Genomic DNA, 25,680 nt, shown 5'->3' on the forward strand with positions numbered 1-25,680 from the left:
GTGGGTCTCACCCCCACAACCCAAAAGATGTGCAGGGTAGGTGGATTTGCCACGCTAAAATGCCCCTTAATTTGAAAAAAAATAATTGGGTTCTATGAATTTATATTAAAAAATGAAATAAAATAATTAATTTTGTGTCATCCCGGTTGGGGATAGACATTCACCAAGACTCACAGGGGTTTGAGGAAGCGTGGCGCTAACTATTGCGTACCGTCCATCAGGGTCTGAGATTACATTTGAGGGGGCAAATTGGACTCTATTGTTTCTTGTTTATCAAAATCTCCATTTCCCTAGCCTTGCTGTTAAAGATAGTGTGAAAAACCTGACCAACCTACGCTTTGCGTAATCTGATGTGATCTTTAATATGAAGATGTTTTCCTTGATGGAATGCCACTTCTGTGTTGAGGCTCTTGAGATGTGCGAGCACCTTGGAGCATTTTACTGGACCATTTAACCCCCTAACATTCCATGTAACTTTTTAAAAATATTTTTATTCAAATAAGGAAGATACATAACAAACATATAAGCAATCAATCAGTAATAAAATAAACAAAATACAATCCTCTTAATTTGAAGAGGTGAATTACTTTATAAGGGACCATAGGTTGGGGAGAACTGACGGGCAGTGTGAGATGGAGGGGTTAAGTCTGCAAAGGTTGGGTGTTACGGCTGTTTTGTGTTGCCGAAGGGGGAATTTTAAAAAGCTGTAAGTTTGTAAGGGGCGATCGCTCCCCCCTCCCACCTTTTGTTTTGTTTTTAGAAAGAGGTTGTTTGTGAATTTTGGTGTTTTTTGCATGCAAGGGGTCCAATGTGTGGTGTCGAAAGTATTGTCGTTATTCAGGGGGATTAGGGTCTGGTTGCGCAAACTAAAGAGGGATTGATGGGGAAAGGGATGGGAGAGTGTGCGAAGGGAGCCTTTGGGTGAGAGTTGCTACGCTAGCAATGGAGGTGAGGTGGGGGAGGTGGTTGCGAGGGGTGGCCAGGTTGGCGGGAGGGGAATTGCGACATGGCAGGTTTGCAGGTTGAGCGTCGTCATGGCGGAGAGGGGGCCAACTTGGATACACCCGTTTCAGAATCGGTGAGGCAGAACTGATGGGGGATGATGGCAGACATTAGAGGGGAATGGAGGCATAAGCCTCCGGTAAGAGTTGTGACGTGGAACGTCCGGGGGCTAAATGGACCGGTCAAGAGATCCCGGGTTTTTGCACACCTGAGGGGGTTGAGAGCGGAGATGATTTCTGATTGAAGGATGAGGGTAGGCTGAGGAAGGGATGGGTGGGGCAAGTATTTTACTCGGCATTTGATTCAAAGTCGAGGAGTGTGGCCATTTTGTTGAGCAAGAGAACGGGGTTCGTGGGGGCCAGGGAGATGTGGGACCCGGGGGAAGGTATGTGATAGTGAATGGGGTGCTGGAGGGGATGCCGGTAGTGTTAGTTGATGTATGTGTGCCTAAATGGGACAATGCAGGATTTGTAAAGGGGTTACTGGGGGCGATTTCGGACTTGGATACGCACCAGCTGATTATGGGCAGGGATTTCAGCTGTGTGATGGAGCTGAAGGTAGACAGGTCGATCCCCAAGTCAATAGGAAGGTTGAGGATAGTGAAGGAGCTGGGAGGGTTTATGGAGCAAATGGGGATGGTGGATCTGTGGAGGTTTGGAGAAAGGGAGTGCTCCTTCTTCTTGCACATGTATAAGGTATATTCTGGAATCGATTTTTCCGTGGTGAGTTGGGTGGTGCTGACGGGAATGGTGGGGGCAGAGTATTTGGGAATTGTGATATCAGACCATGCGCTGCATTGGCTGGATGTTAGGCTTATATCAGGGCAGGTGCAAAGGCCAGGGTGGAGGTTTTCCGGCGGAGTTTTATGAGCGGTTTACGACAGAGTTGGCTCCCCACTTGTTGGGGATGTTCAGTGAGGCGGGGGAGAGGGGGGACTTGCCAGCGATGCTGTCACAGGCATCAATTTCATTGATTCCAAAGAAGGGGAAGAATCCACTGGAACGTGGGTTGTACAGGCCCATCTCTTTGTTAAATACAGATGTAAAAATACTGGCGAAGATGTTGGTGAGTAGGATGGAGGGGTGCGTGCCAGAGGTGGTCTCTGAGGATCGATCAAAGGTTTTGTGAAGGATAGGCAGCTCTCCAACAACATCAGGAGACTTTTGAATGTAGTTATGACTCCGTCAGGGAAGGTGGGCACCTGAGAATATTGTATCTATGGATGCGGAGAAGGCCTTTGACCGGGTAGAATAGAAGTACCTGTTCGGAATTCTGGGTAGGTTTGGGTTTGGGCCAAAGTTTGTGGCGTGGGTGCGTCTTTAGTATTCATCCTCGGTGGCAAGCGTGCGTATGAACAAGATGAGTTGAGCTTGGTTTGGGTTGCACAAGAGAACGAGGCAGGAGTGCCCACTGTCACCATTGTTACTTGCGGTGGCGATTGAACCCTTGGCGATAGCCCTTCGGGGGTCCGCTGAGTGGCGAGGGATTAAGTGGGGGGGTGGGGGAGCACCGGGTGTCGTTGTACACAGACGAATAGTTGTTTGTATCTGACCCGCTGGAAAGTATGGACAGTATCATGGGCCTGCTAGAGGAGAGGTTTGGGGCCTTTTCCGGGTATAAGCTGAATGTAGGGAAGAGCAAGCTGTTTCCGGTGAATGCGGTGGTGGGAGGGCCAATTTGGATTTGGGGGCACTACCGTTTAAGGTGGCTAGAGAGAGATTTAGGTATTTGGGGATTCAGGTGACACGTGAGTGGGCCACGATGCACAGGTGGAATTTGATAGTGTTCATGAAGGTGGTTAAGGGGGACCTTAAGAGTTGGGACACTTTACACTTGACGATGGCAGGGAGGGTATAGGTGATAAAGATGAATGTGCTGCCAAGGTTCCTGTTTGTTATTCAGACCCTCCCGATCTTTCTCCTTAACGTCATCCTCCGGAGCAGGAGGGGGAAGGGGGTGGAGCACCACGTTTCTTTGTACACAGATGATTTTCTGCTGTATATTTCGGACCCAGTCTGGAGCTTCAACAGGATCATGGGGATTTTTTTGGAGTTTAACCTCTTTTCGGGGTGTAAGCACAACATGGAGAAAAGTGAGATATTCCCAATTAATGCCCGGGGACAGGGGAGGAGTCCAGGGAAGCTGGTGGGGGAGAGTTTTCAGTATCTTGGGATACAAGTGGGGCCCAGCTGCATAAGTTGAATTTGGCACGGTAGGTGGAAGGAATGAAGTCGTACCTTAAGAGGTGGGATGTGCTGCAATTGTCGTTGGCTGTTCAGGTCCAGACGATGAAGATGACATTGTTGCTGAGGCTTTTGTTTGTATTTCAGAATCTCTTGGTCTATGTGCCCAAATCCGTTTTTAGAAATGTTAATGGGATGATTTTGAGATTTGTGTGGGCAGTTAAGGCTCTGCGGGCTAGGACGGGGTTCTTGGAGAGGGATTGACAGGGAGTAGGGTTAGTGTTGCTGAACTTGCTAATCTATTATTGGGCAGAAAGCATTGCAATGGTTAGGAAGTGGGCGGTGGAGGAGCAGTTGGTGTGGGCGCGGATGGAGGTGGCCTTGTGTAAAGGGACCAGTTTGAGGGCACTATTGCTGGTACTCTTCCATTCTTGCTGGCCAGATACTCCACTAGCCCGGTGGTGATATCAGCATTGTGGGCGTGGATCCAGTGCCAGAAGCAAGTTAGAATGGAAGGCATGGTCTCTTTGGGTGCCTATTTGCAACAATCATAGCTTTGCCCCGGTGGGGTTGGATGCAAGGTTCTGGGGGTGGGGGCAGGTGGGGATAAAAATATTTTAGGGATTTGTTTGTTGGAAGGAATTTTGCAGACTTGGAGGAGCTAGAGGGGACATACCAGTTGCCGAAGGGGAATGGGTTCAGGTATCTGAAGTGGGGAGGGCGGTCATTTTCTGTTTGGGCTGGGGATCTGGATTACAAATTTTAAAAAGAGGGGGCGGGCACTCGGGTGGCAGCAGGTGGAGTAGACTGAAGAGTTTTGGGGGGGTGTAAGGATATTTTGGCTGTTTGCTGTTGCCGTGATTGTTTTTTGTTTTTCTTCTTTGTTATGTACAAATTTGAAAATGCCTCCAATATAATAAAATAAAATGTTTTTCTAAAAGGCCCACCTTCTCAATCTTGTCCCTCGCTTGAGGTGTGATGATCCTCAGGCTAAATCACCACCAGTCAGCTCTCCCCTCAAAGGGGAAAGCAGCCTATGGTCATTTGGTGGGACTATGGTGACTTCACTTTATTAAAGGATTCTTTGTGACGGTACTAAACTGTGAACGATTAGTGAAAAGAAAGCTTTACTCTGCATTTAACCTGTGCTGACCTTGACCTAAGAACAACAACATGGGAACATGTAAATAAAGCTTTATGATGGTGTTGGTGCCTCAGGGAAGAAAATGGAACAATGTTTTGCTGTGCAACGCTGACACTCCTCAACTTGATGAGCAGAACTTAAATAGAGTAAATAAATTAAGTAAAATGCAATTGTACCCTAGTAAAGTGGCTGATTCCCCTACATTAACTTCTTCTCAGGATCTACGGATGGAACAGAAACATGTGAGTAATGTAGAACTTCAACTTTTTACCCCAAAATCTTCACGCTCACCAGCTAAAACTGTGGCGGCCCTATGCATCAGCCTCCACTTGGAGGAGATGGAGGAATTAATGTGGAAGGACCAGTCCACTGAGGCTTGGAGTCTACAGGAACTTGTCTTGGATGCTACAGGTAAAACTAGCTGTGAAAAATAATTTTAAATGTACTAAAAAGAACCCCAATTTTTACCCAGCGGGAAACAGTGCAGGTGGTATGATAAAATGGCAACCGAATACTACCCTCTCACTGCCATTTAAACTCTTAGCATTAAGACCGACTGTTGCAGGCAAATGGAGCCCACAAATGTCTAAATCTGATTTTATAATTTGGACACTGATACTATTTTAGTTGGAAATGTACAAATCGTTCAGGAACAGGGTGAGAAGAAGATTCTCTTGATCTTAGAAGAAAACCTCCAGCATCTCTGCCCCAAGTGAGTTTACAGTTCTACGGACCATGGGCGTGATTCTCCGGGAATCGGCGGGGCAGGCAGAAACGGCGCAGTGGAGTGGCGGGAACCACCCCATCGTTGGGCCGCCCCAAAGGTGCGGAATCCTCCGCACCTTCAGGGGCTAGGACGGCGCTGGAGTGGTTTGCACCCCGCCAGCCGGTGTGGAAGGCCTTTGGCGCCACGCCAGTCGGGGCCGAAGGGACTCAGCCGTCCGGCGCGGGTCCCGCATGCACGGGAGCGTCAGCGTCTGCTGACGTCATCCCCGCGCATGCGCAGGGGGGGTTCACCTATGCGCAGGCCATTACGGAGGCCTACACTGCCGGCGCGTAGGAATAGAGTGCCCCCACGGCACAGGCCCACGGGCCAGGCCACCGTGGGGGCACTCCCCGGGGCCAGATCGCCCCGCGCCACCCCGAGGACCCCGGAGGCCGTTCACAGGGCTGGGTCCCGCTGGTAGGGACCTACCTTGATTTACACCGGCGGGACCTGTCATGTTGGGTGTTCTGATGTACAAACGATCCAACACGGCTGGAGATGGTGTAACTCAATTTTATTAACTACTCAACTGTAACAGCACACAGCTAACTTGGGTACGTGCATTACCAGCTAATCTGTGGGCCCTGTCCTATCACTATCTGGGTGAGGCACTCAGCACATGGTGAATGTCTGAGTGGCAGGCTCTGAGCTCGGTGCTCTGAGCTGGCTGCTGCTGGAATGAGCGGGAACTGTAGTGTCCCCTGTTTTTATAGTGCGTGTGCTCTCACTGGTGATTGGCTGCGATGTTGTGTGTGTGTTGGTTGGTCCTACTGCATGTCCATCAGTGTGTGTTTGATTGCACCATGATATGCTGATCTAAATATCATGATATCCCCCCTTTTCGCAAAGAATATGTGCCTACATGATAATAAATAAAGAAGTGTGGTGAGTGCATCTAATCATGTGTGTGCAATATTTACAACAATATGTACATGTGGGTATACTATATACACAGGAAGGTGCCAGGTGCAGAAACTAACTATGTTACACCAAGAACGAAACCAATGTTATTAACAAACAATAACAAAATCTTAAACGGTATGGCAAAAAGTCTGAAACAGTATGTCAGAACAAGTCAGTGAGTCCAATATGAAAAGGTTCATAAATTAAGTCTCTCAGGTGGGCGACGAATTCGGGTTGACCGTCAGGGTGGCACACCACTCGTCATCCGGATCATGGCTGTGCACTGGCAGCGGCTGGTGCATTCGACAGCTTGTTCTTGTTGATGACAGCAACGCGGAAGGGCTCCCTGTCCTCAGTGTCACTGGTCTACTGGTCTGTGTGACGTCTGGATCGGACTCAGTGAACGTGGGTTGAATTGCCTGAACGTTTCTGCGAGGCTGGTTAAACGGGTACGAGTTGGCAGGGTGAGCTGCTCGACATCAGGCAGCATAGTGGGCCAACCTGCCACAGTGTAGGCATTATCGCGCTTTGGCAGGACATTGCCGCTTTAAATGGGCGGAGCCACAGTTGCCGCACGTCGTGACATCAGTGCGTTCGTTGCGCCACCGCGCATGCGCGGTGCGGTCTTGCGTAGTGCGCGCCTGCGCATCATGTTCCTCTGCGTCAGCGTCCCTTCATTTGGCGCGTACAAGAGCGGGAGGCCTCGGAAAGCGAGCGAAATGGCCGGCCTCCTCCAGGCCGCAGCCATTACTTGATCGTCTGGACCCGCTGTGCCTCGTGAGGCCCGTGCCGCGCTGTTTCGGCCGCCTGGATGTGTGAGTACCGGCTGGTGGCGTTTTCATGCAGGACGCAGGTCTCGATGGCAGTCGCCAGGGTGAGTTGCTTGAGCCGAAGGAGCTGCTGGCGCAGGGTGTCCGACATGACTCCGAAAACTATCTGGTCGCGTATCATGGAGTCAGAGGTGGTCCCATAGCCACAGGACTGCGTGAGGATGCGGAGGTGTGTTAAGTAAGACTGGAAAGGTTCGTCCTTACCCTGCAGGCGCTGCTGGAACAGGTACCTCTCGAAGCTCTCATTTACTTCAACGCTGAAGTGTTCGTCGAACTTCAGGAGCACCGTCTTGTATCTAGTTTTGTCCTCGCCTTCTGCAAATGTAAGGGAGTTAAAGATGTGGATGGCATGTTGCCCTGCCGTGGAGAGGAGAAAGGCAATCCTCCTGGTTTCCGACGCATTCTCCCTGTCTGTGGCCTCGAGGAAGAGTTGGAAGCGCTGCTTGAACAGTTTCCAATTGACCCCGAGACTGCCAGCGATTCGGAGCGGCGGCGGCGGGTCGATGCTCTCCATGGTGCAGGACGGCGGATTGCTGATACGTTGCAGGTAGGTCTCACAGGCGCTGGTTTGCGTCCACTTCTGGTATCATGTCGTGTTGGGTGTTCTGATGTACAAACGATCCAACACTGCTGGAGATGGCGTAACTCAATTTTATTAACTACTCAATTGTAACAGCACACTGCTAACTTGGGTACGTGCATTACCAGCTAATCTGTGGACCCTGCCCTATTGCTATCTGGGTGAGGCACTCAGCACATGGTGAATGTCTGAGTGGCAGGCTCTGAGCTCAGTGCTCTGAGCTGGTTGCTGCTGGAATGAGCGGGAACTGTAGTGTCCCCTGTTTTTATAGTGCGTGTGCTCTCACTGGTGATTGGCTGCGATGTTGTGTGTGTGTTGGTTGGTCCTACTGCATGTCCATCAGTGTGTGTTTGATTGCACCTGATATGCTGATCTAAATATCATGACAGGACCCGGCAAAAACAGGCGGGAACTCGACCCATCGCGGGCCGGAGAATTCGGGCGGCCCCGAGTCCCGTCGGTCCCCGCCATTCTCCGAGGCGGGCAGCGCGATTCACGCCGTGGCGACTTTTGGGGGGTGGGAGAATTCGGAGGCTGGCAGGGGCGGGATTCACGCCGACCCCCAGCGATTCTCCGACCCGGCGGGGGGTCGGAGAATCCCGCCCCATATTCTTTGTTTCCTCTTGGTGTTCAGTAGCTGCTGATTTTTCATCCTACGTCCTGCAGGTGAAAGTCCGCGTCGGGATATTTAAATGAGGCAGAAGAGTAAAGATTGCCTGGGTCGCACAACAGTACTGTCAAAGGGGCTTCCCTCTCAGTCCAGCTCTTACCAATTGTGTATTTTAAGGTTACATTGAGGCCAAGGTGTCAACCTTGGCATAGGACTCTTGCCTGTGAATCAGAAGATTATAGGTTCAAGCCCCAAAAACCATGATCCAGGTGGACACTTAATATTGTACTGAGGAAACGCACTATTGGAGGTGCTGTCTTTCAGATGATTCATAAATCTGAGGTCTTTTCTGCCCTCTCTGGGGGAATTAATTGATCCTTTGACACTCTGAAAAAGCGTAAGAAAACTCTCCAAACATCTTGACCATTATTCATCACTCATAAAACCACTAAAATAGATTATCTTGTCATTTATCTCATTGCTGTTGTGGGAAGTAGCTGTGTTCAAATTGACTGAGACATTTGTCTACAGTTTACAGTGCAGCAGTATTTCACAAGCATTTGACAGACAAATTATTTGGGATGTACAGAGGTAAATAGAGGCTTCCTAGAGTTTTTTGGGTATATGCACTGCTTGGTATATTACAGAGCCATTATTCCAGCTTTGATCCCTGGTTTCAGTTGCATTTGTTGATCTTGTTTGAGGCAATAGTAATTCAGCCGTAGCTCCCTCAGGGAACTAGATAGAATTCCGCCAATGTTTCAGCCCCTAAGTACTTTCCAGTGCCTCTGGGTTAAAAGTGCATTACACATTGGGTGAGGACAGGATCTGGCTCAGCTGTCATGCCCTCTGCAGTTGAACAGTGTGTTGACACTCACTCGGTTATTTTGATGGCAATGTAGTAGCCAGCATCCATGGAACTAACACCAACAAGAAATTAATGCCTCCAAGTGACAGAAAGAAGTAATAACAAACTAAACCCTTGCCCTCGGCTTCTTCATTTCAAAATTTAAATAGCATTAAAATGCATGGAACCTACGATAAATAAACCTCACGTGGCAAGATCCTAATATCAGCCATGTATCCATATATCAACCATGATAGAAAATCATCTTGAGACATTTCAGGCTTGTGACGATACTGAATTACAACACTGACTTCTTCTGTAATCCTTTGTGCATGATTCTTCCGCAGGGATAGACCTTGAGGAAACGAGCCGGAATGAGCTTGAGAATTGCCTCAAGAGACCTGAGCTAAGAGAATGCTGCACTTCTGCAATGTCCTGGGCATCCTCTCCGATAGAAAAATCAGTAAGTGTAATACATAGTTGAACAGAAAGAGAAAATTTAAAAATAACATACAAGTAACCTAGAGATTCCTCATGCTGATCACTAACTAGTGGTTTTGGGTGACAAAGCTTATTCACAAATGTTCGATGAGAACTGGACTGGCTTTGACTTTGATACACTCCATAGTTGAATATGCGGGCTGAATATTTTATTTTATTCTCATGTACATACAGTATGCTAGTTCCATAAAGACTCTTCAGAGTCAAACTCCGTCTCATTAACTCATCAGTTACGGTTAGAATTGAACTATATTTTAGACTAACACTCAGTACTATGAAGTTAATCTATTATATTTTCCAATCTTTTTTTCAGGGTTTGGTTTCTGAGGAAGAAGTGCAGCTATTGATAGAAGGGCACAATCTCCAGCTCGCCCAGCTACAGGAACTGCATGAGTGAGTAATTATGGCTAACTACAATAGAGGAACATAAATCTCACATCAGCCAAGAGAAGGTAGATGTTTAATGCTAGATTTGTCATCTTAGCATTTAGCTATGTGTGCTGGAACTAAAATAATTAGATTGAATAGGATAATTTAAAACTATTTTACACCCACTGTGCTGTTAGGGAGGGAGTTCCAGTAAAATAATTTGGAATAGTCTCCTCAATCACAAAGATATTAATACAAACACAAAGTCCTGATACTTAGCGCAAGTGGCATAAACTTAACAAGCCCATCATGTCTGTACCCGCTCCCCCACCCCCCCCCCCCCCCCACCCCCCATGCCATATTCCCGCGCATTCTTCCTTTTCAGATAACAGTCTAATTCCCTTTCCAATGCTTCTATGTCAAATGAGGAGACAAGGGTTTCAGTATATTTTCCGGGCGATACTCTTCCTCATTCTTGTCATTTCACGCTTTGAGAACCAGCTCAGAATTTGCCAGATGGTCCTATATCCCAGACTGATCAAGCTTTGTTCTAGATTGAAGTTCCATATTACAAACTGATCCCAGTTATGCATGACCTTGATGTAAATTGTTCCATGACTGATGACATTTTGAATATGTACTTGAAAGAAGCATTTCCTTTAGCTACTATAAGGAGTGCCCACTCTAAAATAGACTTTGAAAGCTAGGATATCTGAATGGAATCCACCTTCTTTACTAGAATCCCAAGGATAGACTACTCGGAGGTCAGCTCCATACCCAAATTCCTACAGCGAGGCAGACATTTAAATAAAATAAGAGCCTGCTCCTACCAAATTTCTATGGATTTGGACAAATTTAACTAATGGTCAGATTCCTCATCTCCTCCACAAGCATCTACCACGTCAACCCACGGAAAGCCACTGGCCCGGATGGGGTACCCGGACGAGCACTCAGGTCTTGCGCGGATCAGCTGGCAGGGGTATTCGCAGACATCTTCAACGTCTCTCTACCACAATCTGAGGTCCCTATCTGCTTCAAGAAGATGACCATCATCCCTGTACCAAACAAAAGTCAAGCAGCGTGCCTTAATGACTATCGTCCAGTGGCTCTGACATCCATCATCATGAAGTGCTTTGAAAGGTTAGTCATGGCACGAATCAACTCCAGCCTCCCAGATTACCTTGATCCACTACAATTTGCCTACCACTGCAACAGGTCCACAGCAGACGCCATCTCCATGGCCCTGCACTCTACCCTAGAACACCTAGATAACAAAGACACCTATGTCAGACTCCTATTTATCGACTACAGCTCAACCTTAAACACCATCATTCCAACGAAACTCATCTCCAAACTCCGTGGCCTTGGCCTCGGCTCCTCCCTCTGTGACTGGATCCTGAACTTTCTAACCCACAGACCACAATCAGTAAAGATAGTCAACAACACCTCCTCCACAATCATCGTCAACACCGGTGCCCCACAAGGCTGTGTCCTCCGCCCCCTACTAGGCTCCTTATACACCTATGACTATGGCCAAATTCCCCTCCAACTCGATCTTCAAATTTGCTGATGACACCACCATAGTGGGTCGGATTTCAAACAATGACGAGACAGAGTATAGGAATGAGATAGAGAATCTGGTGAACTGGTGCGACGACAATAATCTCTCCCTCAATGTCAACAAAACGAAGGAGATTATCATCGACTTTAGGAAGCGTAGTGGAGAACATACCCCTGTCTACATCAATGGGAATGAAGTACAAAGGGTCGAGAGCTTCAAGTTTTTAGGTGTACAGATCACCAACAGCCTGTCTTGGTCCCCCCATGCCGACACTATAGTTAAGAAAGCCCACCAACGACTCTACTTTCTCAGAAGACTGAGGAAATTTGGCATGTCAGGTCCGATCCTCACCAATGTCGACAGATGCACCATAGAAAGCATTCTTTCTGGTTGTATCACAGCTTGGTATGGATCCTGCTCTACCCAAGACCGCAGGAAACTAGAAAAGGTCGTGAATGTAGCCCAGTCCATCAAGCAAACCAACCTCCCATCCATTGACTCTATCTATAATTCCCGCTGCCTCAGAAAGGCAGCCAGCATAATTAAGGACCCCACGCACCCCGGAAATACTCTCTTCCACCTCCTTCCGGCAGGAAAAAGATACCAAAGTTTGAAGTCAGGTACCAACCGACTCAAGAGCAGCTTCTTCCCTACTGCCATCAGACTTTTGAATGGACCTACCTCGTATTAACTTGATCCTTTCTCTACACCTTGCTATAACTGTAACATTATATTCTGCAATCTCTCCTTCCTTATGTACGGTATGCATTGTTTGTACAGCATGCAAGAAACAATACTTTTCACTGTATACTAATACATGTGACAATAATAAATCAAATCAAATAAAATCTAGGAAGTAAAAAGTTTTGATAGGTGATGGTATATCTATGCATGTGAGGATTATGATTACTACCACAGTGCAGTGTGCCAAATCCAGCTGTCTTAAAAACTGGAGTTGAGCGAAAACTGGACAATTCCATAATAATAATAGTAATGATCTTTTTTATTGTCACAAGTAGGCTTCAATGAAGTTACTGTGAAAAGCCTCTAGTCGCCACATTCCAGCGTCTGTCCAGGTACACAGAGGGAGAATTCAGAATTCTCAGCCGGTACGGGAATTGGACCCGCGCTGCTGGCTTTGTTCTGCATTACAAGCCAGCTGTCTAGCCCATTGACCTAAACCAGCCCTGATAATGTACCGTGCATCAATTTTAATTTAAAAGATAATAAAACTTACCTGGGCAATTCAGCAAGGTGCTTCACCAGCATGGTATGGAGCCTGACTAGTTATTGGCTTTGCACACAGTCTATTCCTGTGTTCCAAGCAACCCTTGACCCCCATCACATCTGGCTTGACCCAAACCTCTGGTCCAGAGGTTTCTGGCTTTCACACACTATACCTGTATAAAGCTCTCCTCAAACGCATGCCTAACCAAATATTTGAACAACCCCAACAACATCTGCTTAATTGATTAGGTGTCCATTTTCTGTCAAATGATGCTTCTACGAAAAGCCTCAAGATGTTTTTCTATCAGAGCAAGTTATTACTGTTCAGAATGTAGTGACCTCTGTATGTGCATGTACATAAGGGTGTAATCAGTAGAATCAGATGATCACTAGAGGGCAGTACTAACAGGGGTATAAAAGCAAGCTCATTCTGCTCCTCTCTTTTGGGTGTACTGTGACGAGAGAGCAGGAGTGTAGATTAGCTCAGAGTGTTAGTGTAGATAAACATAGTTACTGTATTTAGATCTTGCTAACCTTATTGCTAGTATTAATATTAAAGTAAAGAACTCACAAAATTATTGTTTTAGTTACTCAATAGATCTTTTATTGCTGGACGACTTTGAGTCTTTCTCATCAAGATTCAGAAAACCTCAACAACAGCATTGAGCAACATATATTACATTCAGTCGTATAACATAACATACTACCAGGAGTGTAATAAAACATGGTATCAGGCTAATTGGCTTTAAAAAACAGTACTAGTTAGATTAGGTTAGAAAAAAGAAAGAAAATAAAGTACCAACTGCTCGACTGTGGAAGACTTCGCTGCATTCGGATCCTCGACGACCAACCGATTCGATGGACCACATTCAAGCTCCATGGCAGCTGAAAACTACCGGTAACTTAAGTTGTAACTGGAGAATGTTTAAACAGCAGTTCCAAATATATATGGAAGCTAATGATTTAAACATAGCCTCTGAAGCAAGAAGAATAGCACTGCTACTGTCCCAGGCAGGTCAGCAAGCTATAGGGATCTATATCTCCTTTAATTACTTGGACGGTGAAGACAAAACTAAATTTAAAGTGATAAGCGCAAAATTTGAAGAACACTGCAAAATGCAGACTAATGAGATCACGGAAAGGTTTACATTTCGTAATAGGTTCCAGACAAACGGCGAGCCAATCACTAATTTTGTTACAGACGTCAAGTTACAAGCACAAGCCTGCAATTTTTCTGATTTATGAGACTCAATGATCAGGGATCAATTAGTTGATGGACTATGTGATGTAAGTTTAAGGGAATCACCTTGAATTTATCCAAAGAAAGAACGGCGCGAAAACTCACCATGAGGTAGAGGCAGTGTTGAAAGTAAAGAACATGCACGTTTTGAACGGCATCCATCTTGAGCGAGAGCAGAACGCACATGTGCACGTCCAGAAAAGACGCAAACCAGCAAAATTCCGTTCTTCGCATGCGAAAGAAGCTACGCATGCGCAGGTGAAAAAAGCGCACACTCTGGATGAAGATCGATTTGCGCATGTGCAATCGATGATTCCGCATGATGTCACATGCATCATGATGTCCAAAGACTCAGACCACACCCACTTAAAGGAAAATTAAAAATAAGAATTTTAAAGCTACAAAACACAAATTCTTTACCTCGAAAGGCAGAACAATGCCTGAATTTCAACCAGCAGTTGAAAATAACTTTTTCAGCTCCCTGGAACAAGCAGTTTGCAGCATTCAACACGAAGAGCACATTAACAAATCCAAAACTAAAGAAAATTATTTGTTTATTAAAAATGAAGAGTACAATAACAAATCCGAAACCAAAGAAGATGATTTGTTTATTGAAGAATACTACTCAGTTATTCGGATATGATAATCACAGCATCAGCAACACGGTTGAAAAGCTCAATACGACTCTACTCATGGTAGATGAATCCAATACCATGATGGAATGGCAGATCGTTGATACATTAGATGACAGCAACTTGTCAAATAACCAAGAAGAAAACGACACCACACAGAGAGTACTGACCGACTCCATTGAGAGAGCGCTGATCGTCTCCACTGAGAGAACACTGCACAACTCCACACAGAGAGCGATGGAAGCCGCCACAGAGAGATCGTTGGCAGACTCCAGAATGGAAGCAATTGAAGACTCCAGAGCGACAATCATGCATGAAGAAGACTATGAAGGTCTATCCACCTCATTTAATCAACAAAAAGAAGACAATGAAAGTCTAACCACTGTATGTGAGAATAGTAACAATGTGATCACAATCAACATACAAGATGTGCAAGATCACAGCGAGACTGACAGATCTCAGCTCGTCTGTACAAAAGATCTTGGCAATCAAAGTAAAATTACACATGAGTCCAGTGAGACCACGTCAATTAAAACCTCATCTACTCTTGACAACCTACAAGAAACTGAAATCTTGAAGATGTTGATTCCAGAAGAGGAGCACCAAGAGATCAAAGATGAAACAAATCAACCAGAAATGACTGATGTCACCAAAATCGATGAAACATCAGATCATTCACACAAACCTCAAATCACAAAGCTCAATGAAACATCAGATACCACAAAGGACACTGATATCAATAACTTTGAGAATGACTCAAATTATCCACAAGGAACAGTCATGGAACACAACAAAAACAACAACAAAAACAACAACAACTACAACAACAACTACAACAAAAAAACAACCTGTACAACATAGTACGACTCTGCACAGTCCAAAACAATGACAAGAATAGAAACATAACATGGACATTGGTCACACAAAACAAATGTCATGTCAATGAATTTCACGACTTCATATTTGCTCCAAGACAAAGAAGCAACACAGTTTTCAAGGCAGATGACATACAGAATCGATACCACAAGCACAAGAAAAAGGCCAGGTCAGACAACAAAAGTGATTCAACCATTTGAACACATCATGATGACTTGTTGGTACTTAAACACAAGAAAACAGAAGAAAGAAAGAAACCTAAGAGACTAAATTTGTGACCATTGGACTGATTAACTCATTGATTTTATGTAATGCATTTGCAAACTGCATCAATTATGTTTGTTCAATTTTCTTTACAACATACAGAAAATATGTAACACAAAAAAAGGGGGATGTAGTGATCTCTGTATGTGCATGTACATAAGGGGTTAATGTATAACCAGTGGAATCAGATAATCACTAGAGGCCAGTACTAACGGGTATAAAAGCAAGCTCATTCTGCTCCTCTCTCTCTCTTTTGGGTGTACTGTGACGAGAGAGCAGGAGTGTAGATTAGCTCAGAGTGTTAGTGTAGATAAACATAGTTACTGTATTTAGATCTTGTTAACCTTATTGCTAGTATTAATATTAAAGTAAAGAACTCTCAAAATTATTGTTTTAGTTACTCAATAGATCTTTTGTTATTACTGAACGAATTTGTGTCTTTCTCATCAAGATTCAGAAAACCTCATCAACAACAGTATTGAGTAATATATGTTACATTCAGTAGTATAACATAACATACTACCAGAAGTGTAATAAAACAGAGAAAGCTGATATTTTATATGACATACACTCGTACATGCTGTGCAAACTCATGATTTAGCAGTGGATATAGAACACAAAGGAAATAGCAGCGTATGCTTTAAAGGTCAACGCAAATGTGAAGTATCCAAACTGAACAAAATTTGGGTGAACTCAGAATCTCATTGTTACTTTGCTGTGAAATTTCAGGAAGGAGATGTGGGACCTTCTAGAGTCCCTCAGATCATCTGCAGCAGACAGTCTCCTCTATCAGACCTCTATCTCAGGTAAGTAGGGTATATAAAGGTATGCTTATGTATATGCATATGTGTGGGTGCATTTTAATGTTAGAGAGCTTTCATTTCAGAACTGTGAATTAATACATTAATATTGTTGCGCATCAATGATTGACACTTGTGCTATCTTTGGATGACCTTTTGATCTTTACTGCGTTTTGTAATATCACAAAATCTGAATTTGGGGCAATAATACCTACTTTCTAAAACAGCCAGAAGTTGAGTTCCCCAAAGGCCAAGTTTGGTAATTTTCTGTCCAATATGAGATAGAGTCATAAAGGCTGCAAAGATCCTAGGTTTTAATAAAGTAAATTTGTGCAGGCAAGAAAAAGGTAATGTATACACACAACAACTGTTTATAAATAAGAGAAAAGCCAATAAAAAAATATATTTTTAAAAATCCTAGGTTCTATACCTAACCTGGATGAATTAGCGGGACTCAGTTGGAGTCGCTATCAAGATTCTTCAGTTTATGAGACTTCCGGTGGCAGCTATGAGGGAGATGGTCGCGCATTTGGTGGCTCCCGTTTCGGTCGGACTTTTGGACCTTTTCCCCCGACATTTTTGCGCTTTTGAGCGCGGAACTGGAAAGCAATAGTACTCAGGCACAGGACCCATACAGAATTATATGGACCTAAGATGCCGGAGGGACCGTAAACAGCAGAAGAAGTGGCCGAGTAAGGGCACAGTGGAGGCTGTGAGAGGGACCAGCATGGCTGGTGTTCAGAGCAAGGAGCCGACAGCCCAGCCCACAATGGAGCAGCTGCTGCAGACTATGCAGGAGGGCTTTTTGGCTCTGAAGCGTGACAATTTGGAGCTACTATAGAAGTCGATTGACCGGATGGAAAAAAGGCTGGATGATCAGGCTGAGAAGCTCCAGCAGTTGGAGAAGTCAGTGGAGGAACAGGCTGACTTTCAAACGGTGGCGGATGTGGAGATTCGGAGGTTGAGGGACCAGCAAAAAGTGCTTCTGGAAAGGCTGGAGGACCTGGACAACAGATCTCGCCGGCAGAACGTGAGAATCGTGGGCCTCCCGGAGGGGGCAGAGGGGCTGGACGCTGCCCAATATATGGAGGGTATGTTTCAGAAGTTGCTGGGGAACGAGGTGTTCCCGCGCCCGCCGGTGGTGGACAGGGCACACAGAGTGCAGGTGAGGCAGCCGCGATGAGGGGGTCCCCCACGAGCGATGGTGGTACGCTTTCACAGGTACCTGGACAAGGAACGGGTGCTGCAATGGGCAAAGAGCACACAAAGCTGTACTTGGGACAATACCACCCTGCGTGTGTACCAAGATTTGAGCGCTGAGGTGGCCAGGAGGAGAGAAGGCTACAGGCAGGTGAAAGATACTGTACAAAACAAAGGTGAGATTCGGGCTGCTTTTTCCGGCGTGACTGGGTTACGTATGAGGGTCAGCACCACTATTTAGAGGAACCCGAAGAGGCGATGGACTTCGTTAAGAAGCAAGGGCTGGCCCTGAGCTGAGGGCGTTTGGACTCATGTTAAAACTTTCAAGTATAGGTGGTGACTCTCCCGTTTTGAAAATTGCCTGCATGTTTGGGTCCGGTTTTGTCGTTTCTTTTTCGACCTTTTTAAGGGGTTGGAAGGTGGTAGGGATGTGTTTTATTTTTGCGTGCTTTTTGCGTGGATTACCTGAATGTTTCCTTTTTGGGCTCTTTGATTAGATGGAGTTCGGCTGGGGGGAAAATAATAAAGAAAACAGTTAAAAGGGTTGGGTTAAGATGGATGCTTCAGGGGAACTTTGTGTAATCTTTTTCTGTGTCTGTATGAGAAGGACTGAGAGTGCCTGTTATTTCTTATCTCTTTTTTCTTTCTTGTTTAACTTGAATTGTGCTATTGTGGGGGTTGTTTATTACTTGTATCGAGTGTTTGCTTAAGTAGGGCTGATCTGGGGAAGTGGTATGGGTGGGTCGGGGGAGGGGTGACTGGGAACAATGGGTGGGAGCCGCGCTGGCGCCGAGGCTGGGAGCCCCAGGCTAGCTGAGTGGGGCCAGTCAACGGAAGCCAAAGTGGGGGGTGTGCATATAGTTAGATTAGAGCAGGGGTTAGGTGATAGGATGGTGTTGCTAGGGGGGGAGGGGGGGGGGGGGAGTCGTTCTGCTGATGGGGATGGAAACTGGGAATGGCAACAGTGAGGAGGTCATGGGTGGAGCCGGTCAGGAGGCGGGCCAGATGAAGGGTGACACATGGCTGGGGGGCTGGCCAAGGAAAGGGGATAGCTGATCAGCAAAGGGGGGGGGCAAAGTGCCCCCCAACCAGGCTGATCACCTGGAATGTTAGAGAGTTAAACGGGCCAGTGAAGAGGGCGCGTGTGTTTGCGCATCTGCAGGTTCTGAAGGCGGACGTAGTCATGCTGCAGGAGACGCACCTGAAAGTGGCAGACCAGGTTAGGTTAAGGAGGGGCTGGGTCAGTCAGGTCTTTCATTCGGGGCTTGATTCTAAGACGAGGGGGGTTGTGATCCTGATTAATAAATGGGTACAAATTTTAGGCGGAAGGCACAGTCGTGGATGGGGGTGGCAGGTTCGTTATGGTGAGGGGTAAGGTCGAAGGGGTGAGAGTAGTCCTGGTCAGTGTATATGCCCCTAATTGGGATGATGTGGATTTTATTAGGAGGATGCGAGGGAAGATCCCCGACTTGGACTCACGTAAGCTGATCATGGGCACGGACTTTAATACAGTCCTGCATCCGAGCCTGGACCGGTCATATTCAAGAACGGGCAGGTTGCCAGCGATGGCAAAGGAACTGAGGGGGTTCATGGAGCAAACGGAGGGAGCAGATCCATGGAGATTTAGCCGGCCGATGGCGAGGGAGTTCCCGTACTATTCCCACGTCCTCAAGGTGTACTCCCAAATTGACTACTTTGTTGTGAGTAGGGACCTGCTGGTCGGAATGGTGGGGGCAGAATATTCGGCAATTGCCATATCGGACCCCACCATTCCGACCAGCAGGTCCCTACTGCTCCACACTAGGTAGATCTGCAGTTTTGTAAGGACAGCTTTTAGTGCCCACCATGGAGGCTGGAAGTTGGATTACTCGCGGACGAGGCGGTGTGTGAGAGGCTGAGGAAATGTGTGCAGAATTACCTGCAGGTGAACGATACTGGAGAAGTCTCGGCAGTGGTGCTCTGGGAGGCACTCAAGGCAGTGGTGAGAGAGGAGCTGATTTCAATCCCGGCAGGACAGACAGGGCAGAGAAGGACCGACTGATTAAGGAAATTCTACCGACGGACAGGAGTTACGCGGAATCCCCAAGGCCAGAGTTACTCAGGAAACGCCAGAGGCTGCAGGCCGAATTTGGGATGCTGACTACAGGCAAGGCTGTAGAGCAGCTTAGAAAGGTAACAGGCGCGATTTATGAGTATGGGGAGAAGGCCAGTAGATGCTTGCTCAACAATTAAGGAAGAGGGAAGCGGCTAGGGAAATTGGGAGGGTAGTGGATGGGGAGGGAAATCTGGTGGGGAACCCGGCAGGGTTGAACAAGGTCTTTAGGGACTTTTATAGTAAGCTGTACACTTCGGAACCCACCGGGGCCCGGGGGGCATGAGGTGATTCCTGGACGGACTGACCTTCCCAAGAGTGGGGAGGGGTTTGGTGGACGGACTGGGGGCCCTGGTCAGGATCGAAGCGGTATTGGGAGCCTGAAGGTCATGCAGTCGGGTAAAGCCCCGGGGCCGGACGGGTATCCGGTGGAGTTTTACAAAGCATTTGCCGGGATAGTTGGCAGGTGCTGGTCAGGGTCTTTAACGAGGCAAGAGGCAGAGGGAGTTCACCCCCGACGATGTCGCAGGCCACCATCTCGCTTATTCTGAAACGGGATAAGGACCCGGAGGCTTGTGGGTCATGCAGGTCGATCTCTTTGATCAACGTAGACGCCAGGTTACTGGCCAAGATTTTGGCGGCCAGAATTGAGGACTGTGTACCGGATGTCATTGTGGAGGACCAAACCGGGTTTGTAAAGGGGAGGCAGCTGGTGGCCAACCTAAGAAGGCTGCGCAACGTGATTATGAGCCCCCGGAGAGTAGGGAGGTAGAGATAGTGGGAGATAGTGGTAGCCATGGATGCTGAAAAGGTTTTTGACCGAGTCGAGTGGGATTATCTGTGGGAGGTACTAGGATGGTTCGGGGCGGGATTCATCGACTGGGTTAGGGTATTATATCAGTCCCCGGAGGCGAGTGTGAGGACGAACAGGACAACATCGGACTACTTTAGCCTGCACCGTGGGACAAGACATGGCTGCCCCCTCTCCCCACTGCTGTTTGCGCTGGCCATAGAGCCGCTGGCAATTGCACTGAGAGCTTCTAGGGGCTGGAAAGGGCTGGTCCAGGGGGGGGGGGAGTGAAACATAGAGTCTCGTTATACGCAGATGATCTGCTGTTATATGTATCGGACCTAATGGTGGGGATGGACGGTATTATGGCAACCATGAGGGAATTTGGCCGGTTCTCTGGATACAAACGGAACATGGCTAAGAGCTAGTTGTTTGTAATTCAGGAGAGTAGGCTGAAGGGGTTGCCGTTCAGGCTAGTGGGGGAGAGTTTCCGATATTTGGGGATTCAGGTGGCACGAGACTGGGGCAAGTTGCATAAGCTCAACCTGTCCCGACTGGTGGAACGAGTGAGGGAGGAGGTCCGGAGGTGGGATGCGCTCCCACTGTCATTGGCGGGGAGGGTGCAGACTGTTAAGATGACGATTCTCCCGCGGTTCTTGTTTGTTTTTCAGTGTCTCCCCATCTTTATCCCGCGGTCCTTCTTTAAGAGAAATTATTCTGGGAAGTCCCCGCGGGTGATGCTTGAAAGGAACAGAGGAGAAGGGGGGCTGGCGTTGCCGAACTTCAACTATTATTGGGCGGCCAACATAGCGATGATAAGGAAATGGATGGTGGGTGCGGGGTCGATTTGGGAGCGGATGGAGGCTGCTTCGTGCAGGGGCACTAGCTTAGCAGCCCTGGTCACGGCGCCTCTGCCGCTTCCACCGGCACGGTACTCCACCAGCCCAATAGTGGTGGCGGCTCTTCGGATCTGGGGCCAGTGGAGGAGGCATGTAGGGGAGGTAAGAGCATCGGTGTGGACCCCAATCTGCGGCAACCACCGATTTGCCCCGGGGAACATGGACGAGGGGTATCGACTGTGGAGGAGGGATGGGATTGTGAGGATGGAGGATCTGTTCCTGGAAGGGAGCTTTCCGAGCTGGAGGGCGCTGGAGGAGAAGTTTGGGCTGGTGAGAGGGATTGACTTTAGATACTTGCAGGTGCGGGATTTTGTACGCAGACTGGTACCGTCCTTCCCACGTCTCCCGCCGAAGGGGAGACAGGACAGGGTAGTTTCTAGGGGAGAGGTGGGAGGGGGTAGAGTCCCAAACGTCTACAAGGAACTAATGGGAGCTGAGGATACGCAGACCGAGGACCTGAAGCTTAAGTGGGAAGAGGAGCTCGGGAGAGAGATACAGGACGGTATCTGGGCAGAAGCCCTGAGCAGAGTAAACACGACCGCAACATGTGCCAGGCTCAGCCTGATCCAGTTTAAGGTCGTGCACCGGGCCCACATGACGGTGGCCCAGATGAGCAGATTCTTCGGGCTGGGGGACAAGTGTGCTAGATGCACCGGAGGGCCGGTTTTGTGAGGGCCACGAAGAATCCAGCACGAGTTTTAAGGATACAAAGTAATAACATTTATTTACAATAACATATATATATAACAGCAGCAGCAACTTCCCTTGCTGCACATTCCTTCCTGCTGGTTCCTGAACTGGCCAGCTTTATTTATACTAGGAGTTTACTAATGGTTTCTCCGCCCCCCTCATTGGGGAAGCTCATACTCCCACAGGATTGTGGGATTGTCATTAGTCCCCAGCCAATGGTAAGTAGGCAGGTTATAACATCCCTCCCCCCCAAAGTCCAAGGAATCCACCGAAGACCCTGGCGAAGGAGGGCGTCGGACTCGTTTGGCCGCAGGCCGGACATCATTTGCACGCGGCGCTGGATCAGGCGGCGTGTAACGAGACGGAGACCGGCGCTTCCGTGATGAACGGCGCAACGGTTGTACATCCACGGCCCGTGGACCCGAGGATTCCCCCTCTGATGCATCCTGTGTCTCCATCTCGGAGTCAGAGTCTGCTGCCTCCGTCATGTCAGCGTCTCTATCTCCATTCGGTTCCGTAACGACCTGCGCAGGCTTCGAGTGAGGCACCAGTGGAAGATTGTGAGGACTACCTTCCCTTGTCTCTGGTCTCTGCGGCTGTAGAAATGAGCTCCGGGGGCGGGGAATCTTTTGAGGGGATAGTCTTCTGGACCGGACGGGGTCTACATGTTTGCGCTGGAGACGACCCTGGGCTTGCACCTGGTAAGATATAGGGCCCGTCTGGCGAAAGATTGCACCAGGAACCCATTGGGCACCACCAGCAAAATTCCGAACGAACACTGGGTCACCGGGCGCAAACTGCCGAATCAGCCGATGCCGAGAAAATCCCTGTCCCTGCCGTTCTTGTGTGCGGCATACTTTTGCGCCAATGTCCGGGAAAATCATACTAAGGTGGGTGCGAAATCTCCGGCCCATTAGGAGTTCTGCGGGATCTACCCCAGTCACCGCATGGGGGGTGGTCCTATACGTAAACAAAAAGCGAGCCAGTCTCGTGTCCATTGATCTGGAAGACTGCTTCTTTAGGCCTCTTTTGAATGTCTGCACTGCGCGCTCTGCCAACCCATTTGAAGCCGGGTGGTAAGGGGCAGTGCGGATATGGCATATGCCATTCATCTTCGTGCACCTCGCAAACTCCTCACTCGTGAATGGAGTGCCGTTATCCATGACCAGCACCTCGGGGAGGCCATGCGTACTAAACGACAAACGCATCTTTTCAATTGTTGCGCAGGACGTTGTCCCTTGCATCTTATGCACCTCTAGCCATTTAGACTGGGTGTCAATTAATAGAAGGAACATGGATCCTTGAAAAGGGCCTGCGAAATCTGCATGCAAGCATGCCCAAGGCCGCCCTGGCCATTCCCAGTGATGTAGGGGCTCGGCCGGCGGAAGCTTCTGATGCTCCTGGCAAATGGAGCAGGTTTGGGCCACCTTCTCAATGTCGGTGTCGAGGCCTGGCCACCAGACATAACTCCGGGCTAACATTTTCATTTTGGTCACACCTGCTAATCCATTGTGCTGCGCATGCGTGGGTTCGAATCCCATCCTCGTCGCCAGTTTTGTGAGGGCCACGAAGAATCCAGCACGAGTTTTAAGGATACAAAGTAATAACATTTATTTACAATAACATATATATATAACAGCAGCAGCAACTTCCCTTGCTGCACGCTCCTTCCTACTGGTTCCTGAACTGGCCAGCTTTATTTATACTAGGAGTTTACAAATGGTTTCTCCGCCCCCCTCATTTGGGAAGCTCATACTCCTACAGGATTGTGGGATTGTCATTAGTCCCCAGCCAATGGTAAGTAGGCAGGTTATAACAGCCGGCTAACCATGTACACATGTTCTGGTCGTGCCCTAAACTCGGGGTATTGGCAGTGATTCACAGATGTCATGTCCCGGGTATTGAAAACTGGGGTGGTAATGAGCCCTGAGGTGGCAACCTTTGGGGTTTCGGAGGATCCGGGACTCCAGGAACAGAGAGAGGCAGACGTTCTGGCCTTTGCTTCCCTGGTAGCCCGGCGACGAATACTGTTAGCATGGAGGGACTCAAAGCCCCCGAGGGCTGAGGTATGGCTATCGAACATGGCGAGCTTTCTTGGCCCAGAGAAAGTCAAGTTCGCCTTGAGAGGTTCGCTACTAGGGTTTGCCCGAAGGTGGCAGCCATTTATTGACTTCTTCGCAGAGGAGTAGGGGTCAGCAGGGCGGGAGGGGGTGGGGGGGCGCTAGGGTAGAATAGAGTAAAGTCGGGGGATATTGAGGCAGGTCCTTGCGTGAACAGAGCTGTGGTTTGCACTATGTTTAATTTGTGCCTTGACTTTTTTTTGTCCTGTACAATGTCACTTTTTCAATATGCCTAAAATACCTCAATAAAATTGTTTTTAAAAAAAAGAAAAAGATTCTTCAGTTTACTTGAAATTATTTAGATTTAAGACTCGCAGCATCATGAGGCCCTTAATTTACACCTTTCTGATTCTGCGATACTTCCCAAGTGATTGTTGTCTCAGTTAGGTGATTCTTCTTAATCTGACCGTTTGTTTCAGTGGCTGTTACTATTGCACCGTTAGTGTGTTTGAGCCCTCAACCAGGGCCTATGTTCATAATCTGAACTGACCCTGGTGAAATATTGAGGGAGGGGTGTAATTTAAGAGGCACTGTAATTTGGCTGGGATATTAAATGAACAGTCCAGCCAGGATTATTTAGTGTCACCACAGCTGAAAGTGGGAGCAGGATATGGGGGTGACTATGCTTTGGCAAACGGTGGAACCCATGGCTGAATTTTGCTTATAGTATCCTATTAAGTGACTGCCACTAGGGCTGCCTTCCTGGTAAGGACGCCAGCCCACTCCAAGAGCTTCCAGCCCAATCAGAGGATTGGCAGCTCAGCAGGATTGTCAGAAGTGATATTATACTTTGTCGTCAAGGTTTTGCATGCATGAGTGGCTTGCTAGGCCATTTAAGAAGGCAATTAATAGTCAACCACATTGCTGTGTGTTTGTTGCGATTTTATTTTTGAAGGCCCTTCTTTTGAGAAAAATCCTGTTGTGTTTGCGCATTAAAAGGGTTAACATCTCGGGCAGTACGGTGGCGCAGTGGTTAGCACTATGGCCTCACGGCACTGAGGTCCCAGGTTCGATCCCAGCTCTGGTTCGCCGGCTGTGTGGTGTTTGCACATTCTCCTTGTGTTTGCATGGGTTTCACCCCCACAGCCCAAAAGATGTGCAGGGTAGGTGGATTGGCCAGGCTAAATTGCTCCTTCATTGGAAAAAATGAATTGGGTATTCTAAATTTATTTTTTTAAAGGTTTAACATCTGATACTGATGTAATTGTAATGCAATGTCACATGACTAAGAGACTGATATGAAATTAAGAAAATTAAAATCGCTTATTGTCACAAGTAGGCTTCAAATGAAGTTACTGTGAAAAGCCCCTAGTCGCCACATTCCGGCGCCTGTTCGGGGAGGCTGTTACGGGAATTGAACCGTGCTGCTGGCCTCGGACACTCGCAAAAGCAACGACGACGATCTTCATCAACGGCCACGAGACGTTTTGCCTGATCGACTCTGGGAGCACAGAGAGCTTTATACACCCCAACACGGTAAGGCGTGTTACCCACTTGTTACCCACCCGGTACACCAAAGAATCTCCCTGGCCTCCCGGTCACACTCAGTGGAGA

At 47.7% G+C, this 25,680-nt stretch overlaps 1 protein-coding gene across 1 annotated transcript in view; it reads left to right on the plus strand.

The window, feature by feature from the left end:
- LOC140384384 (uncharacterized) overlaps positions 1-25,680 on the plus strand; it is a 198,117-nt gene that overhangs the window by 114,645 nt on the left and 57,792 nt on the right. Inside the window, exons 15-18 of the mRNA XM_072466033.1 lie at positions 4,548-4,740; positions 9,213-9,328; positions 9,680-9,759; positions 16,265-16,341. Coding sequence (XP_072322134.1) covers positions 4,548-4,740; positions 9,213-9,328; positions 9,680-9,759; positions 16,265-16,341 — 466 coding nt within the window. The remainder of the gene's footprint in view (positions 1-4,547; positions 4,741-9,212; positions 9,329-9,679; positions 9,760-16,264; positions 16,342-25,680) is intronic.

This window comes from Scyliorhinus torazame, chromosome 10, assembly GCF_047496885.1.
Source record: "Scyliorhinus torazame isolate Kashiwa2021f chromosome 10, sScyTor2.1, whole genome shotgun sequence".
Lineage (NCBI taxonomy): Eukaryota > Metazoa > Chordata > Chondrichthyes > Carcharhiniformes > Scyliorhinidae > Scyliorhinus > Scyliorhinus torazame.